Source organism: Ranitomeya imitator, chromosome 2 (assembly GCF_032444005.1).
Source record: "Ranitomeya imitator isolate aRanImi1 chromosome 2, aRanImi1.pri, whole genome shotgun sequence".
In the NCBI taxonomy this organism is placed as follows: Eukaryota; Metazoa; Chordata; class Amphibia; order Anura; family Dendrobatidae; genus Ranitomeya; species Ranitomeya imitator.
This window is the reverse complement of record NC_091283.1, coordinates 63,292,265-63,310,430: the sequence shown is the minus strand read 5'-3', so window position 1 is coordinate 63,310,430 and position 18,166 is coordinate 63,292,265. Positions and strand designations below refer to the sequence as shown.

Sequence of the window (18,166 nt, the reverse complement as noted above, 5' to 3'; positions counted from 1 at the left end):
GTTTTCTGTGTTACATTTATTTTTTTTATTTTGGCAGTTTTTTTTTCCCCCTCATATCAAAACGTATATTAAAAAAAAATTCGGAATCCTGCAATTTTCACATTTGTCAATGGGGCAGTTTTATTATACTGCCTGTTTTTTTCATGAAGAGTTTTCAGCAGACTTATTATCACAGGCAGGATTACAATGACAGGAAAATACCTCTATACTGACAACACAGGATCCAAGAACCACAACAGGCGATGTCACAGCTCCTCTGCTCCCCCTTTTCACTATGGTTTTTGCACATGCTCATTAGATGCTTCAATACAAAAGATAGAGTCTGTGACTCTAGAGTCTGTTCATTGCCTCTAATGTGCATGTGAAATTTCTGAAACGACAGGAAGTATAAGTCTGGAACCGCTCCAGTAGAAAGTGTGAAAATTGAAAGATTTCTTATTTTTATTAAATAATGTGATTTTAAAAAAAAAAAAACATTGGTAAAAGTGCAAAAGAAAAAAAACATTAAATATAAAAACCTGATTTAGGCAATAAGTAATTTTGAGATGACACATTCCCTTTCATTGATAAAATGTGCCTTTGTATTGTAGGGGTCAGCCAGTAAATGCTGTCTCACAAGTAAAGACCCCAACTTCTTTCAATGGATTCCAGAAGAGGTAATGAATATTTATCTATGTACTATATGTAATGCTCTGTGGGGCAATAGAGGTGTAACATGTATCTAATCCCAGTTCTGGTACAAAGTATAGATTTCTTATTATGATTCAAAGTATATAGCCAGCAGATAAAGCCATAGTAGAGCCGTAAGCTCAATAGCCTAACAGGAGGCATAGGGAGCAGAAAGGGAGGTAGTGGAGGCCGGAGACAGCAGGGACTCGGTACTTTTTGAAGCCTATATGACTATGTGACTATGCAACTTAAAATCTGCTAAGAATGGATCCTATACTTCGGCTACTTCCAGCTGTACAAAGAGGATAGGAGTATAAGAGGCAAGATTGGGAATAAAAATTGGAACAAGAACCTTGTAGAAAGCCAAAGTTGTGTAACCCCCAAACGTGTTGATCTCAGTTACAGCACAGTCCAGCCTCGGACATCAAACAGCCTCCCAAGAGTGCCCATGGCTACAGGCCATAAGATGTCCACAGACGAATACAAGAAATTGTAAGATACATTCTCATCCCCACATTGTGGTCTTCGATCCTCCGGTGGTCTATTCCCACCAACAGTCCTTGAATGTTTAGGGACTTTCCTGCAAACTAGTTTTTTAGTGTTTGCAAATTTGGATAAAATATTGGTGGTATGTCCCACAATTTAGAAGTGAAATGTTGGGAGGTGGGCTGGTGGGCTTTGGAAGGTATCATAATTGCGGTACTGATTTTGCTATTTTGGACAGGGCGCCTTATAATGTAAGGAACAAATCTACAGATCTGTCGGATGACGAGACACCTTATACACAACAGGAACAAGCCACACGGTAAATAATGCTTAATAATTTATAGACTGTACCACTGTAGGAGCACAATTTTACAAGCAGCAATGTCCTTGCCTGTAAAGCTGTTTTCTATATATTGTGCAATCACTGCACATATCTATCACTATAGGATGTATGGATATTGTATATTAATTTGCTTTCTTGCTGTTGCAAGGACTGAACAAGCCAGCAGCGTATTAAGAAACACATCATCGAGGGACCGATCCTACGTCATATCTGCAGCTAAAAGAAACAGCGGGTGAGCTCTTCATAGAATCGTAGAATATTAGAGTTGTAAGGGACCTCCAGGGTCATCGTGTCCAACCCCCTGCTCAATGCAGGATTCACTAAACCATCTCAGACAGATGTCTGTCCAGCCTCTGTTTGAAGACTTCCATTGAAGGAGAACTCACCACCTCTCGTGGCAGCCTGTTCCACTCATTGATCACCCTCACTGTCAAAAAGTTTTTTCTCATATCTAATCTGCATCTTCTCTCATTATCTCCCCCCTTTTGTTTGGATTAATTGATTGGATTAAAAGAGGCACTCTCAAAGAGATTAGGAAATGCGTAAATAAATAACACAGAACTTACAGGGTTCACACATCCCTAATAACCTGTCATGGCCAAAACTTTTGGGACTAACACAAATTTTGATTTTCGCACCATTTCATCCTTTAGGTATTAAAGTGTCAATTTTCATTAACTCTAGATTGTTATGAAGAGTGATCAAGTGAATTACAAAAAAATCACGAAATCAATCCCTACCATAAAAATGACCTGGATCACAAAAACCCCATTTCCACTGAATTTTGGCCATGGGTCAAAGCGACCTGCTTAACCAATTTTATTATTGAAGCTGTCTGGTATTAGTAGCTTGTTTGGATTTTTATCTAAAACCTATACTTAAATAACGCTGCTTCCCTCCTACCTCTATATTCATAGGAAAAGTTAAAAAATAGACTACTTCATGTGCTTCATTATTCAAGAACAGAAGCCTTTAAGGCCGCGTATCGAATGAACAAAACTCTACTTTTTATTTTGTAACAACTTTGCCCAATAAGATAGAGATAAGTTTGGGCTACCGCAAAGATTAAAGAAGTTGTCCTCTTAGAACAAGTTATCCACCACCATCCTCAAGATGGATGATAACTTGATGATCGGTGTGAGTGCCACTACCGGGACCTGCACCGATCGGTACATACGAGATTTTTTATCCTGGTTACAAAAGGACTTGGCCGGTAGGATGCCCAACCGTTGTTCCATGCATGGGGCTCGGCAACCCCATAGGACATGAATGGAGCCCAGGTTGAGCATACGTACTCCCGTTCCATTCTTACAGGATGTAGGGATTTAGCTAGTCGGTAATGGTCAGCGGTCACAGAGGAACCCAGTTTCTTGTCCAAACCGGAAGGTTTATTAACTCTATAAACTTCCAACAGAAAGTAATAACAAGGTATAGAGATCATCCAGCAGTATGAGAAGCAGAGCGGTTCAGCTGCTCAATATTCAAAGTCCAATATTCGGCCTCTTGCAACGTACACCCGTCCTCCACCTTGTATACACAGACCCAAATACCAGAGGTGTTTGCACCTCCACTCCCGGACAAGGAATGAACAGCTCAGCTGCACCTCCTGGATTCGAGGGTGGGAATGACTAGTCCGCCCATCTCATCTAATCATTCCTAACATACCTGGACCCATATATCGGTCCTATTAACCCTCTCAGCGCCTCTTATCCAGGATTCTGACAGCGTCTTGTCTACATGGGATAAAAGTGTCCCTCTCTGCCGATCGACGAGATTCCTGAAGTCAACAAGTTAACATTTTTCCTGTGGATAATTGATAACTTGTTTTCACTGGACAGCCCCTTCAAGGATACAATATGTTCCCACTCTCTAAACAGTAAGTGATATCGGGGGTAATCTGGAAACCAAGCCTTTCATTTTTGGGTGACAATTACTAAATTACTATTGCGTTTGAAAAAAAAATGTTCATAGCGTCACATTTATGATCGTGATATTTTATTTCAGAATCGGAACACAGGAAACATCGACCCCTTTTGTGGCAAAAAGGTGAAATTACTTATTTGTGCAATATTTTTTACAATTTTATTACAATTAATTAAAATATAGTTTGTTAACTTTTTTTTCAGTTTTAACTTGTAAGAACTCTTTTAACCTTTTAGGGAATTTTGAGTTCCCAGGTGAGGTCCTCTGTTCAGGAGCCTTATTTCTTGGCCAAAGTGGAGAGCGCTTACAAGGCCTGTCCTCGTCTCCTGTCCTTTCAACATGAAGGAGAATGGCCACTGCTTGATTGACAGCTTGGATCAGTGACATCTTTGTGCCACTGTCCCAAACCGTGCACCCACGATGCTGTTATATGAGGCTGCTTTGCCCCTGTGGTATCGGAGGAGCACAGTTACTCAGAAGCTGCCCAGATCAGGAGATAACAGGGCGATCCAGCCAGTTTCAGTGCAGTGCTTACAAGCTCCATCGGAAAGTGCTTGTAAAGACCCCAGATTTCCTTACAGTATAGCCAGAAGTCATATACCGTATGTATTTATTTTGTTCTTACAGGGTGCAAATAGAGGAAGAAAACAGTCCAACCCAGAAGAGTCAAACGCTTCCTAAAACCCTGTCTTCATATCTATACGATGATAATAAAAGGTATGTATTATACTGATTTTCCAATAATCTTTATTACAGGGGTTCAGGACTTATACCGCTAGGATATGCCATCAATATATGGTATAAGGGGGTCTCACCTCTAGGACTTCAATACATTGAGAGAAAAAATTGAGGTTTGAGCTCATGGTAATATTTTTTGATGTGATGATAAATGGAATTTTTCCTTATTATGGTTTGGACTGTTTTTCAGAATTTCTTGGTTTGTTTTACATTACGAATATCAGATAGTGGGAAAATAATAGGGCCAGGCGGTTCAGATGCTCGCCCTCTGCTCTGCTTTTCGATAGGGCCTAACAGGGTCATTCCAGGGTTAGTCCATCCCTGTCATCTTTTATGTGACCTTCCCTTTACACCCTATAATTTATTATAAGCCATTGCCTCCTTGTTGTTGCTATTTTATGTATTTCTCTGTACTATTTTTGCGTTAAGAGTAACGTTTCCCCCATAAACATTGGACGAACATCAGCTGAACCCACCGATATTGACAGTTCGGCCAATAGTCTATGTATATGGGGGCTCCCATAAGGATCTTGCATGTCCCATTTTGGACTGCCGCTCCTTTTGTTGTCCCTAAGATAGGCTGTCCCCAGAGATGTTCAGCAGCGGCTCTCACATGGAGAACACAGGAGCACCCCTGTGTTTAAGAGAGTCAACCAAGATGGCTGCTGGCCAAACAATCTTTTAGTTATATAATACATATAATAAATGTCAAGAGATTGTACCACTCAGACAGCCACTTTTCATATACCCTGTAGGGGCATATAGATATTAAAGAGGGGCTCTCCATCTTAGGACCCCTTTTGTTATTCAGATTAAAGAACTGAAAAAACAAAAAAACACCAGTTTCATCCATGTACTAAATGCCAGATATTGATTTCTGTAGCTGGCACATGTAGTCTTCGATTTAAAAGGGGTGGTCTTGATGAGGTAGGTGACACCTTGTATGATCACAATGAAGCGATGATATTAATATTCCTTCTTGTGTAGCCTACTTTAGATTTTTTACCTTGACGCTGTGTTGTTTGACGCCTTTTTTTTGTGTGTTTTAGAGTTGAAAACCACTGGAAAGAAACACAAGCAAAGCAAGGAAGTTCACAGGTGGCCTCCTCCGGACAAGTGTAAGTTTTGTGTTTTTTAATATGACTCATGAATCAAGCTACAATTTACGTGCCCCAGAATATCCCCTGACTTGTCGATGGTAGAAGTTGACAATGTGTAACTAGAAATTCAGTGTTAGAAACACGAGTAATATTATCCACTCTGAACATAAAATTCAACCATGTAGTAATTCCATGAGGTCTACCTGGAAGTGGCGGACCTCTTGGGTTGAAAATGGGCTTGGCTTGATTTACACTAAGGAGTGGGAACTTTGGGGTGTGAGAAATGTGATGAGACTAGCCAAGGGTGGTAGACTTCTATCAATATGGTTGTAAAGCAGAAGATCAGGGCAGGGCGGCAGACAAGAACCAAGGTCAAGTTACAAGCCACATCTGAAACTGGAAGACTACATTGAAGCGCACCTTTTCATGGAAAGGAACTATAGCTCCTTATTCAGGTGCGTTGTTGGGGGTCCGTTAAGTATCTGAGGTCTGCTGGGCATTAGCTGGGGAAGAAGGACCAGGGCGTTCTGACCCTTAAAAAGACTGGGAGTGATTTAGATAAAACATTAGCGGTCTCAGGCAGAGGACGGTGCTGGCGGCCACATGACATGGCATGGCATGAGAGCCTGTGGAGAATGCACCGGCAAGCTGGTAGATAAATAATGAAAAGAAATAAACTCATAGCACAAAACATTCAGCATACGATTCCAGGTGGTCAACTGGATATTCATCCTCCTGATGTAGTGGTAATGTAATTCCTTGGTACCTAGAGGCAATTATAGCCCATTGTGGTCCAGTGGCCTGCTTTGTCCTGGTGGTCCGGTGGAGGACAGATCCTACTTAATAAGTGTCAAACTTACAAGCTGAGCTCCTAGACCGTAGTCGTTACATTTTTCCAAAAGGTTCAAACAACAGGACTCGCTGTTGACAGTGGTCAGAGCCCCATCAGCTGCTGCACAGAATGATAGTTATAAAGGATATAAAAGCGGAGGACGGCTTTACGTTTACAATAACATGCTTATATTAACATGATATATTCGTACCATCACTTTTGGATTCTTGGTAACCTCATGAGATCGCCACAAAAACAACACAAAACTGTATTCTATCTACAGAACTGACAGAAGCAGCAGCCCAAAATTAACTTCTTACTCTACAAGCAACGCCCCGGAGACCATAAAGTCAACAATAAAACCCGAACCAGCAAAGATCACAGTTGTCAGAGAAGAAAGGTATGATTTACCATATACTAATTTATATCATGTAATATACTGTGTGCAGAATTATTAGGCAAGTTGTATTTTGATCACATGATTCTTTTTATACATGTTGTCCTACTCCAAGCTGTTCAGGCTTGAGAGCCAACTACCAATTAAGTAAATCAGGTGATGTGCATCTCTGTAATAAAGAGGGGTGTTGTCTAATGACATCAAAACCCTATATAAGGTGTGCGTAATTATTAGGCAACTTCCTTTCCTTTGGCAAAATGGGTCAGAAGAGAGATTTGACGGGCTCTGAAAAGCCCAAAATTGTGAGATGTCTTGCAGAGGGATGCAGCAGTCTTGAAATTGCCAAACTTTTGAAGCGTGATCACCGAACAATCAAGCGTTTCATGGCAAATAGCCAACAGTGTCGCAAGAAGCGTGTTGGGCAAAAAAGGCGCAAAATAACTGTCCATGAATTGAGGAAAATCAAGCGTGAAGCTGCCAAGATGCCATTTGCCACCAGTTTTGCCATATTTCAGAGCTGCAACGTTACTGGAGTAACAAAAAGCACAAGGTGTGCGATACTCAGGGACATGGCCAAGGTAAGGAAGGCTGAAAAACGACCACCTTTAAACAAGAAACATAACATAAAACTTCAAGACTGGGCCAAGAAATATCTTAAGACTGACTTTTCAAAGGTTTTATGGACTGATGAAATGAGAGTGACTCTTGATGGGCCAGATGGATGGGCCAGAGGCTGGATCAGTAAAGGGCAGAGAGCTCCACTCCGACTCAGACGCCAGCAAGATGGAGGTGGGGTACTGGTATCTGCTGGTATCATCAAAGATTAACTTGTGGGACCTTTTCGAGTTGAGAATGGAGTGAAGCTCAACTCTCAGAACTACTGCCAGCTTCTGGAAGACAACTTCTTCAAGCAGTGGTACAGGAACAAGTCGGTATCATTCAATAAAAACATGATTTTCCTGCAGGACAATGCTCCATCACATGCCTCCAACTACTCCACAGCGTGGCTGGCCAGTAAAGCTCTCAAAGAAGAAAAAATAATTGCATGGCCCCCTTGTTCACCTGATCTGAACCCCATGGAGAACCTGTGATCCCTCTTAAAATGTGAGATCTACAGGGAGGGAGAACAGTCCACCTCTCGGAACAGTGTCTGGGGGCTGTGGTGGCCGCTGTACGCAATGTTGGTTGTAAACAGATCAAGCAACTGACAGAATCTATGGATGGAGGCTGCTGAGTGTCATCATAAAGAAAGGTCACTAATTTTGGGGGGTTTTGTTTTTGCGTGTCAGAAATGTTTATTTCTAAATTTTGTGCAGTGATATTGGTTTACCTGGTGAAAATAAACACGTGAGATGGGAATATATTTGGTTTTTATTAAGTTGCCTAATAATTCTGCACAGTAATAGTTACCTGCACAAACAGATATCCTCCTAAGATAGCCAAATCTAAGAAAAAAAACACTCCAACTTCCAAAAATATTAAGCTTTGATATTTACGAGCCTTTTGGGTTCATTGCGAACATATTAATACACTTTTTCACTATGGATAATTGATTACATTACTTTTCAAACAGTTTATCTGATACATTAACTGCATTTGCACTGCCCATAGACTTTATACAGTATGTCTGTGCGGTCCACACTTTACTCGGCACTGACGTTCGAAAATGTCAGTGCAATATAACAAATTTGCATGGAATTGTTCAGTATGGAACCAGCTGTCAGACACAGCCAGACTCCCCGCAGAGAAGATAAACATGTTTTAGTACCATGTTTCCTTGGTCAATCTTTATATATAAAGCACTGAAGCAGCACTTGTGTATACAGATTAAGAAGCATATGCCTGTTCTTCTTCTTCCAGAGCCACTGAATATATTCAGTATGTGATCGCTGGGTGTAGGGAGCGGGCAGGAACTGCTGGGTACTAGGAGACCCAGTCAACTCTGCTGTGCAGGAAGGAGGCTGAAATTCTCCTATAACTCAGGCTAATACACCAGGGGAAGTCAGCAACAACAACAAAAATTATTAATATGTTAAAATTCCCCCCAAAGATCTTTTAAGACATCAAAGAAGCACATTGTTTAAAATAAAATAAAATAAATAAATAGCAAAAATAAAAAAAAGCATATATAAATGGAAAAACAAATTGCCAGTTTAAGCCGTTGTCCCTAGCAGACTCTCCACACCCCATAAAAAAAAGATATATTCAATATATAACCCTTATTTCTACAGAAAGGAGAAAGTAGTTTGAATTTTTTTTTTTTGTGGTTGTAAAAAAAAATTCAAATTGTGAAAAGATTTAACTATCGTTCCTAGTATTCCTAAATGGAAAGAAAAATATTTCCTATTCTTTACAGTTTCAGCAAAAATAAGCATATAAAAATAGAGTGAAAAGGAGGCAAAAAAATTGCTTGAATGTTTTTTTTTTTTAAGTCGTTAAAAGTGCAAAATGCACCTAATCAGGAGGGGGGAATCATTTTTTTCAATTCCCGTCTATTTCTGGCTGCAGAATGAGTTATCAGATAATCCGTCAGTGAGCTCATTCCAAGGTCTGACAGGAGAGTTTCTAACTATTTTATGGCTTTTTTTAGCACCTCTCAAATGATTTATGACAACAGAACTCATCAAAGATGAATGTGCAGGGAAACTAAGGTCCTGTAAAAGCCACACTATGCAAAGTTTTAAATGAAACCCAATTGTAAAAAAAAAAAATGTAACTCGAAAACCATGCATCTAAGTAAAAAAAAAAAACCAGTTGCTCGAAAAGGTGGACATTCCCTTTAACTACAGTGACCTCTTCTGGCAAATTGCGGAACTGAGTGACAGATGTAGATCTGAATGAAACTTATTTTTATTAAGTAGATCGATGACTACACTTGGAGATAGACAAAGACTATTTCGCCCAGTAAATTAAAATTGCATTTATTAGTGACTTGGTAATATTTTCAGTTTGCTGAATATGCTACTCTGACTAAATAAAGTAATTTTATTATCACCCATACATTTTGGGGGTGAGCAAAATGGGGTTGGCTCATAAACTCTGTATATGACCCTTTTACATCATGGGGGATAAAAACAGTATAGTGTCAGATCTCTGCCCCCCACTAACAACGAGAATAAGGGCCTTAAACTCCCGTGTTATTAGAATGCTACTGAGCATGTGCGACCACTGCTCTACTAACTTCCTGTATTAGTGATGGTCGCACATGCTCATTACCACTTTGGAACCCCAGTTCATGGGAGCATTGTGGTCCTAGGATCTAGCCTGCCAGTGATCACGCCTAAGCTATAGAAAGGTAATAAATATTATTTATAGGAAGACCCTTTAAAATTCCTCTTGTCACTACTATGATTGAAAAATTGGAATTTAATTTAAATTTTTTTTTTTTTTAGAAACAATAATGAGAAAAATATATCTAAGCCTGCCACAGAAAACGAAGTCCCTACAGTTACTACAAGGAAGGATTGGTGGGTAGAGGATTTATATATTTATTTTAGGAAATTTATATTTGAGAAATGAATCATAGGAATCAATTTAATATACACGGAAGAGAGGAAGCCCCCGGCAGGATGGGTGCAGGCTATGTATCTATTATGACGAGTGATTTTATTAATGAGACCCTCATGGGCAGGGCCACAAAGAGTACAATTGGTGAAGACCACAAGTCTTCCTGATTGGTGACCCGGCCCATGAGGGTCGCATTGATAATACTTGTAATGTGACCTAAATTTTTTTTGCCCCTTTTTAAAGCCGTAAGGGATTTTCCAAAAGTAACGCTATCACTAGATGTGTCGTACCAGAGAGTGGGGACCTGACACCTGGGATCCTTACCTATCATTAGATCGATGGGTCCATGGCCGGCTCCTATGTCAGTGCTGACCCCTATCAGAACGTTCTTGTGGGTTTTACCTCCTGACATCCAGCCCCTGTTATTGGCCAACATGGTTATTATTCTGACCCATTTGCAATGAGAAGCAAAAATTATTTAAAAAAATAATTCCATTTTGTCATTTTGTACTTTTTGTTGGGTTTCACGTATGAAGAGCGCAGAGATAATAAAGCTGTTCTCCTCGACAGCCAATCATGGTCCTTGTTTCTTGATCTTAAAACAATGCCAGGAAATGAGATCAGTATCCTGATTGGTCGAAATTGACAACTCCTACTGTCCGCACTTGCTTTCATACATTTTCAGGATCACTGGAGACTTTATTTCCATCTTTTGTGAGCAGAATTTTCTGCGGAGCTGCACATTTTACGGTTCTAGCCTGTTTTACCTGTACGTGTGTCTTTATTAACATGAAATGTAACTACACATATCATACTTCTCTCTAGCAGGGTGGAGACCACAAAGAAGAGCGACGCTCTCCCAGAATCTCTGTCTTCTTATCTGTATGATGACGTCAACAGGTAAACTATGCCAATCATGGAAAATCTGGCGCCCAAACTCATCGGACTGTTTACTCCAGAAATCTTGCTTAAAGCACTTTGAAAACTTGCAAACTTTTTGAGTACCGGAAGAGTGTGCAAACATTTTTCGACTTTTTTGCGTTTTCTCCTGCTAGTTTCACCCAGCTAAGCCAAAATGAGAGGAGCTGGGTGGGACAGGGGAAGAAGAGGATGCGGTGACCCCCACTTGTCCAATTCACGATGAGCTGTGGTGAGGAACATGGAAGCACATGCGCTGGATTCATTAAGGGGCAATGCGCCTCTTAATAAATTAGGGGCCTCTGACTCCAGCACCTCCCCCTCATCAAGACCCGGCGTGAACAACACCAGTCTCGATTAATCAGGACTTTAGGTGCTGACACTTATATGGGATCAGTAATCCTGATGACATCTACATTGTTACATAGCCATTAATGTTGGTTTGTTCTAAAAAAAAAATGGTAGCCAAACACACCAGTTTTGCCACACCACACATGTGCCTTAACTTTCACGTTACTGCAGATGTCAAGGAAAAGAGGAAAGAAGGATGGAGCATATTGGATTTCCGCATGCCCAATCCTTTCATAAGCTTGGGAGATAAATTACCTTCAGAGGTGTCTGACCGCAACTTACTCCCTGCTCCCTGTTGAGAACACATGCACACTCCGCTGTACTGGAAATACATGTGTATGGATGGGTCAACAGGAATAGCTTGTTATGAGCACCTTAAGAGACTCTCTCACAAAGTCCAAAGTGGGAGTTTTTTTCTTCTGTTTTATTCCTGCTGCTTCCTTTAATAGTTTGTCTTTTAGTTTTATTAAATCCACCATACGGTTCCAGAGATATAAGCTTTTTTATTTAGTACTCATTTTTATATTCTTTATCATTGGGGTGGTACTTACAGGGTAATAATGCAAAGCAGCCTAAGTACACACCCCCGAGGATCCTATGAGCCACGTCTGATTGGTAAAGACCATAAAAATTAGCACTAAATAAAAAGGTCCTTATCTCTAGAACCGTATGGTGGATTTAAAAGAATCAAAAAAACTTAATTCTCAGTAGAGCAGAGGATAAATTAGGAGGAAAACGGGCAACTTTTGACCTGGTGGCAGGTGATCTTTTACTGTATATTAAAGCAAACAACTATTTCTGTTATAATCAAGATCAAATCTATTATTACACACTGCTACGATAGGGAACCTTGATGCTGTTATATATATATATTGTTTTTTGTGCGTGTATTTTCAGGTTTGAGAAAAGCAGGAAATCAACTCAGCCTGCACTGACACCATCACAGACACTGACTACCAGGTTGGTTCCATAGTTTAGTCGTCTCGACCGTCCGATCACCGACAACAATCCACCTCACCGGCATTAATTGTTCTCCGCAGGGTGACAGAGCGTCCAGAGAGCCAAAAGCTGACCTCATGGAGCACCAACACGGAGAGCGCAACCTCAGCTGTGAAGAAAGAACCGGGGAAGATCACAATAAGAGAAAGTGGACCCCCTACTAATACTGTGACTCCAGGAAAGGAAAGGTGGGTCGCGGATTTATCTCTTTATTAGGATATTTCTATTGAACGGTGAATTATTGGAGTCAATTCAGAAAGCAAATGAAGAAACATACACAGAAGGGAGAAAGCAGGATGTGCGCAGGCTCCTCACCTACCAATACAGATCCACATCAGAAACGTGCGGCACTTCCACAGCAGATATCAGAGGGTCAACCTTGGATTTCTGCTGCAAAAATACACACAAAACACTTCCCCCAAATGTCGTTTGAGCGACCTGTGAATTGAAGAGTATTTTTTAGATGAGCACCATCTATACTCGTTTTAGGATAAGCTCGAATTATGTGTAAAATAATGCCAGTGCCAAATTCAATTTATGACAGAAACCAACATCACCCGACAGACCCAACTGATAACAAGAAGGTCCCTTGAGTTTCCATCATTGTGTCTGACAGTTCGCTATAAATAAAATTTGGGGTTTTTTGGGGACTTTTTGGTCAAAATTGCATCAATCCTTTTCCATTTCTCTTTATCTAACCCATGCTACCACATGAGAGCTGGATTCTTATTGGTCGTAATAAACTACAACTCCTGCTGTCCGCACTTGCTTTCATACATTTTCAGGATCGCTGTAGACTTTATTTCCACCTTTTGAGAGCAGAATTTTTGGCGGAGCTGCACCTTTTACTGTTCTAACCTGTTTTACCTGTACGTGTGTCTTATATTAGCATGAAATGTAACTACACATATCATACTTCTCTCTAGCAGGGTGGAGACCACAAAGAAGAGCGACGCTCTCCCAGATTCTCTGTCCTCTTATCTGCATGATGATGTCAGCAGGTAATCTATGCCAATCATGGAAAATCTATGCCCGGTATCAGGACTTTAGGTGATGACGCAGCTATGGGTCCAATGATCCTGATGAGAGATAAGTGGAGAAATTCACCAGATTAGTTCAGTTTGTCAGTTCATGGGAAAAATTCATCAGTCATCTCATCTCAAGTTGGTGAATCGAATCTTTAGCCTGATTGCACCATGTCTCGTCCAATCGGATGATGCAGGAGGAGATCAGGATCGGGCGATTCTCCAGGCAGATAAATCGGTGACAGATGAATTTTGCAGCCGATTGTTCCACTATTAATCCAAAATTGAGAAAGTCGGAAGAAATAGCTGTGTGGCCGACAGTTATCTAAGGTCCTTCATTCTCCTTGACGTCTTCTGTGTAGTCGAAGACCATTCTTTTCCTCTCTTCTTACTTATCTGTCTGGGAAAATGGATGAAAAATGGCTGAAAAATTAGAACTTGAGACAGTTTGAGGCATGAGTTAGTTTGACCTAAGGATGGTAAGACTGAATTCTTTGAAGAATTGTACACATTTACTTACTGTAGTCGTCAAAGTTTTTACAAATTGTCTTAAAGTGTTAAACACATCATACAAGCTTCACCTGAACCCAACAGTTTTGGAGGGACTGAGCGACCATATACTGTATATGTGTCACGACTTTCCTGTTATTGCAGATAGTGAAAATGAAAGAGGGATGGGGCATCTTAAATTTCAACATGCCCAATCCCTTCATGATCATTGAAGATAAGCTGCCACCATAGGTGCTTGACCCTCCTCTTATTATTAAGAGCACATGGACACTTGGCTGTAGAAAAACAACACACTTAGTGTTGGGCTGTGAAACAAAGACCAAACCATCCAGATAAGAAGGAACAAATGGAGGCAAAAAAACGTGGTTTATTAGCCTATAGTGACAACGTTTCTGTTCTGAGATATGAACCTTTCTCTAGCAGTGATAGGATACAAATTCCAAATATTTAAAGGCAAAGTGATTAGGAAGGTGATTATACAATGTTATAAAAAATACATATACAAGTTGAATATACAATATACAGATGTATGACCATGTACATATACAGTTAGGTCCATATATATTTGGACAGATACCACATTTTTCTAATTTTGGTTATAGACATTACCACAATGAATTTTAAACAAAACAATTCAGATGCAGTTGAAGTTCAGACTTTCAGCTTTCATTTGAGGGTATCCACATTAAAAGTGGATGAAGGGTTTAGGAGTTTCAGCTCCTTAACATGTGCCACCCTGTTTTTAAAGGGACCAAAAGTAATTGGACAATTGACTCCAAGGCTATTTCATAGACAGGTGTGGGCAATCCCTTCATTATGTCATTCTCAATTAAGCAGATAAAAGGCCTGGAGTTGATTTGAGGTGTGGTGCTTGCATTTGGAAGGTTTTGCTGTGAAGTAAACATGCGGTCAAAGGAGCTCTCCATGCAGGTGAAACAAGCCATCCTTAAGCTGTGAAAACAGAAAAAAACCATCCGAGAAATTGCTACAATATTAGGAGTGGCAAAATCTACAGTTTGGTACATCCTGAGAAAGAAAGCGCTGGTGAACTCATCAATGCAAAAAGACCTGGGCGCCCACGGAAGACAACAGTGGTGGATGATCGCAGAATAATCTCCATGGTGAAGAGAAACCCCTTCACAACAGCCAACCAAGTGACCAACACTCTCCAGGAGGTCGGCGTATCAATATCCAAATCTACTATAAAGAGAAGACTGTATGAAAGTAAATACAGAGGGTTCACTGCACGGTGCAGCCACTCATAAGCATCAAGAATAAAAAGGCTAGACTGGACTTTGCTAAAAAACATCTAAAAAAGCCAGCACAGTTCTGGAAGAACATTCTTTGGACAGATGAAACCAAGATCAACCTCTACGAGAATGATGGAAAGAGAAAAGTATGGCGAAGGCGTGGTACAGCTCATGATCCAAAGCATACCACACCATCCGTAAAACACGGCGGAGGCAGTGTGATGGCTTGGGCATGCATGGCTGCCAGTGGCACTGGGTCACTAATGTTTATTGATGATGTGACACAGGACAGAAGCAGCTGAATGAATTCTGAAGTATTCAGAGCCATACTGTGTGCTCAGATCCAGCCAAATGCAGCCAAACTGATTGGTCGCCGTTTCATACTACAGATGGACAATGACCCAAAACATAAAGCCAAAGCAACCCAGGAGTTTATTAAAGCAAAGAAGTGGAATATTCTTGAATGGCCAAGTCAGTCATCTGATCTCAACCCAATTGAGCATGCATTTCACTTGTTAAAGACTAAACTTCAGACAGAAAGGCCCACAAACAAACAGCAACTGAAAACCACCGCAGTGAAGGCCTGGCAGAGCATCAAAAAGGAGGAAACACAGCGTCTGGTGATGTCCATGAGTTCAAGACTTCAGGCAGTCATTGCCAACAAAGGGTTTTCAACCAAGTACTAAAAATGAACATTTTATTTAAAATGATTGAATCTGTCCAATTACTTTTGATCCCTTTAAAAACAGGGTGGCACAAGTTAAGGAGCTGAAACTCCTAAACCCTTCATCCACTTTTTATGTGGATACCCTCAAATGAAAGCTGAAAGTCTGAACTTCAACAGCATCTGAATTGTTTTGTTTAAAATTCATTGTGGTAATGTTTATAACCAAAATTAAAAAAATGTTGTCTCTGTCCAAATATATATGGACCTAACTGTACATTAAGAATGCCTGTAAGTGAAGATATTGTAGTATGACAGTGTACAGAAAACGTGCAATGGTGCTTAACTTTGCAGGTTAATACCAGGTAAAAAAAATCATAATAATGATATATATATATATATATATATATATATATATATATATATATATATATATATATATATAAATATATATATATATATATATGTATATATATTTGTATTTTGCATTTTCAGGCTTGAGAAAAGCAGGAAATCGAATCAGCCTGCACTGACACCATCACAGACAGTAACTACCAGGTTGGTTCCATAGTTTAATCGTCTCGACCATCCGATCACCGACAGCGTCCACCTCACCGGCATTAATTGTTCTCCGCAGGGTGACAGAGCGTCCAGAGAGCCCAAAGCTGACCTCATGGAGCACCAACACGGAGAGCACAACCTCAGCTGTGAAGAAAGAGCCGGGGAAGATCACAATAAGAGAAAGTGGACCCCCTACTAATACTGTGACTACAGGGAAGGAAAGGTGGGTCGTGGATTTATCTCTTTATTAGGATATTTCTATTGAACGGTGAATTATTGGAGTCAATTCAGAAAGCAAATGAAGAAGAAATATACACAGAAGGGAGAAAGCAGGATGTGCGCAGGCTCCTCACCTACCAATCCAGATCCACAGCAGAAACGTGCAGCACTTCCACAGCAGATATCAGAGGGTCAGCCTTGGATTTCTGCGGCAAAAATATATTGGTCGTAATAAACTACAACTCCTGCTGTCCGCACTTGCTTTCATACATTTTCAGGATCGCTGTAGACTTTTTTTCCACCTTTTGAGAGCAGAATTTTTGGCGGAGCTGCACCTTTTACTGCTCTAACCTGTTTTACCTGTACGTGTGTCTTATATTAGCATGAAATGTAACTACACATATCATACTTCTCTCTAGCAGGGTGGAGACCACAAAGAAGAGCGACGCTCTCCCAGATTCTCTGTCCTCTTATCTGCATGATGATGTCAGCAGGTAATCTATGCCAATCATGGAAAATCTATGCCCGGTATCAGGACTTTAGGTGATGACGCAGCTATGGGTCCAATGATCCTGATGAGAGATAAGTGGAGAAATTCACCAGATTAGTTCAGTTTGTCAGTTCATGGGAAAAATTCATCAGTCATCTCATCTCAAGTTGGTGAATCGAATCTTTAACCTGATTGCACCATGTCTCGTCCAATCGGATGATGCAGGAGGGGATCAGGAACGTGGTTTATTAGCCTATAGTGACAACGTTTCGGTTCTGAGATATGAACCTTTCTCTAGCAGTGATAGGATACAAATGCCAAATATTTAAAGGCAAAGTGAATAGGAAGGTGATTATACAATGTTATAAAAAATACATATACAAGTTGAATATACAATATGCAGATGTATGACCATGTACATATACATTAAGAATGCCTGTAAGTGAAGATATTGTAGTATGACAGTGTACAGAAAACGTGAAATGGTGCTTAACTTTGCAGGTTAATACCAGGTAAAAAAAAATCATAATAATGACATTTTTATAAATATATTTTTGTATTTTGCATTTTCAGGTTTGAGAAAAGCAGGAAATTGAATCAGCCTGCACAGCCACCATCACAGACAGTAACTACCAGGTTGGTTCCATAGTTTAATCTCCTCGACCATCCGATCACCGACAACACTCCACCTCACCGGCATTAATTGTTCTCTGCAGGGTGACAGAGCGTTCAGAGAGCCCAAAACTGACCTCATGGAGCACCAACGCGGAGAGCACAACCTCAGCTGTCAAACCTGAACCTGGAAAGATGACAATAAGACAAAGTGGACCCCCTACTAATACTGTGATTCCAGGGAAGGAACGGTGGGTTGCTGATTTATTTCTTTATTTTGGATACTTTTATTGAAAAATGAATTATTGGACTCCAGTCAGAAGGCAAATGATGAAGTATACACATAGAAGGGATGAAGCCCCCGGCAGGATGAGTGCAGGCTGCAGCAGTAAATACACATCAAAGACTTACCCACCTGTCATTTGAATTGACTGTAAAACTGCCGTATTTTTAAGATAAGCACCACCTATATTTGTTTTAAGCTGTGCATTGGGTTTCAGAAATGAGTTAATTAAATTGAATTTGCCATATTTTTCCCTGAAATTTTCATTTGCATTGATTTTATTTGCCAC

At 40.3% G+C, this 18,166-nt stretch overlaps 1 protein-coding gene across 18 annotated transcripts in view; it reads left to right on the top strand.

The window, feature by feature from the left end:
- ZNF185 (zinc finger protein 185 with LIM domain) overlaps positions 1 to 18,166 on the top strand; it is a 140,314-nt gene that overhangs the window by 58,673 nt on the left and 63,475 nt on the right. For 7 of the 18 annotated variants that reach the window (XM_069746867.1, XM_069746882.1, XM_069746877.1 and 4 more), the window contains exons 7-24: positions 591 to 656; positions 1,069 to 1,161; positions 1,394 to 1,474; positions 1,647 to 1,730; positions 3,503 to 3,544; positions 4,049 to 4,138; positions 5,209 to 5,277; positions 6,375 to 6,491; positions 9,881 to 9,955; positions 10,821 to 10,895; positions 12,162 to 12,224; positions 12,305 to 12,451; positions 13,190 to 13,264; positions 16,208 to 16,270; positions 16,350 to 16,496; positions 16,912 to 16,986; positions 17,556 to 17,618; positions 17,699 to 17,845. In XM_069746867.1, coding sequence (XP_069602968.1) covers positions 591 to 656; positions 1,069 to 1,161; positions 1,394 to 1,474; positions 1,647 to 1,730; positions 3,503 to 3,544; positions 4,049 to 4,138; positions 5,209 to 5,277; positions 6,375 to 6,491; positions 9,881 to 9,955; positions 10,821 to 10,895; positions 12,162 to 12,224; positions 12,305 to 12,451; positions 13,190 to 13,264; positions 16,208 to 16,270; positions 16,350 to 16,496; positions 16,912 to 16,986; positions 17,556 to 17,618; positions 17,699 to 17,845 — 1,572 coding nt within the window. The remainder of the gene's footprint in view (positions 1 to 590; positions 657 to 1,068; positions 1,162 to 1,393; positions 1,475 to 1,646; positions 1,731 to 3,502; positions 3,545 to 4,048; positions 4,139 to 5,208; positions 5,278 to 6,374; positions 6,492 to 9,880; positions 9,956 to 10,820; positions 10,896 to 12,161; positions 12,225 to 12,304; positions 12,452 to 13,189; positions 13,265 to 16,207; positions 16,271 to 16,349; positions 16,497 to 16,911; positions 16,987 to 17,555; positions 17,619 to 17,698; positions 17,846 to 18,166) is intronic. The other 11 variants (XM_069746876.1, XM_069746869.1, XM_069746874.1 and 8 more) reach the window with 8 other exon arrangements.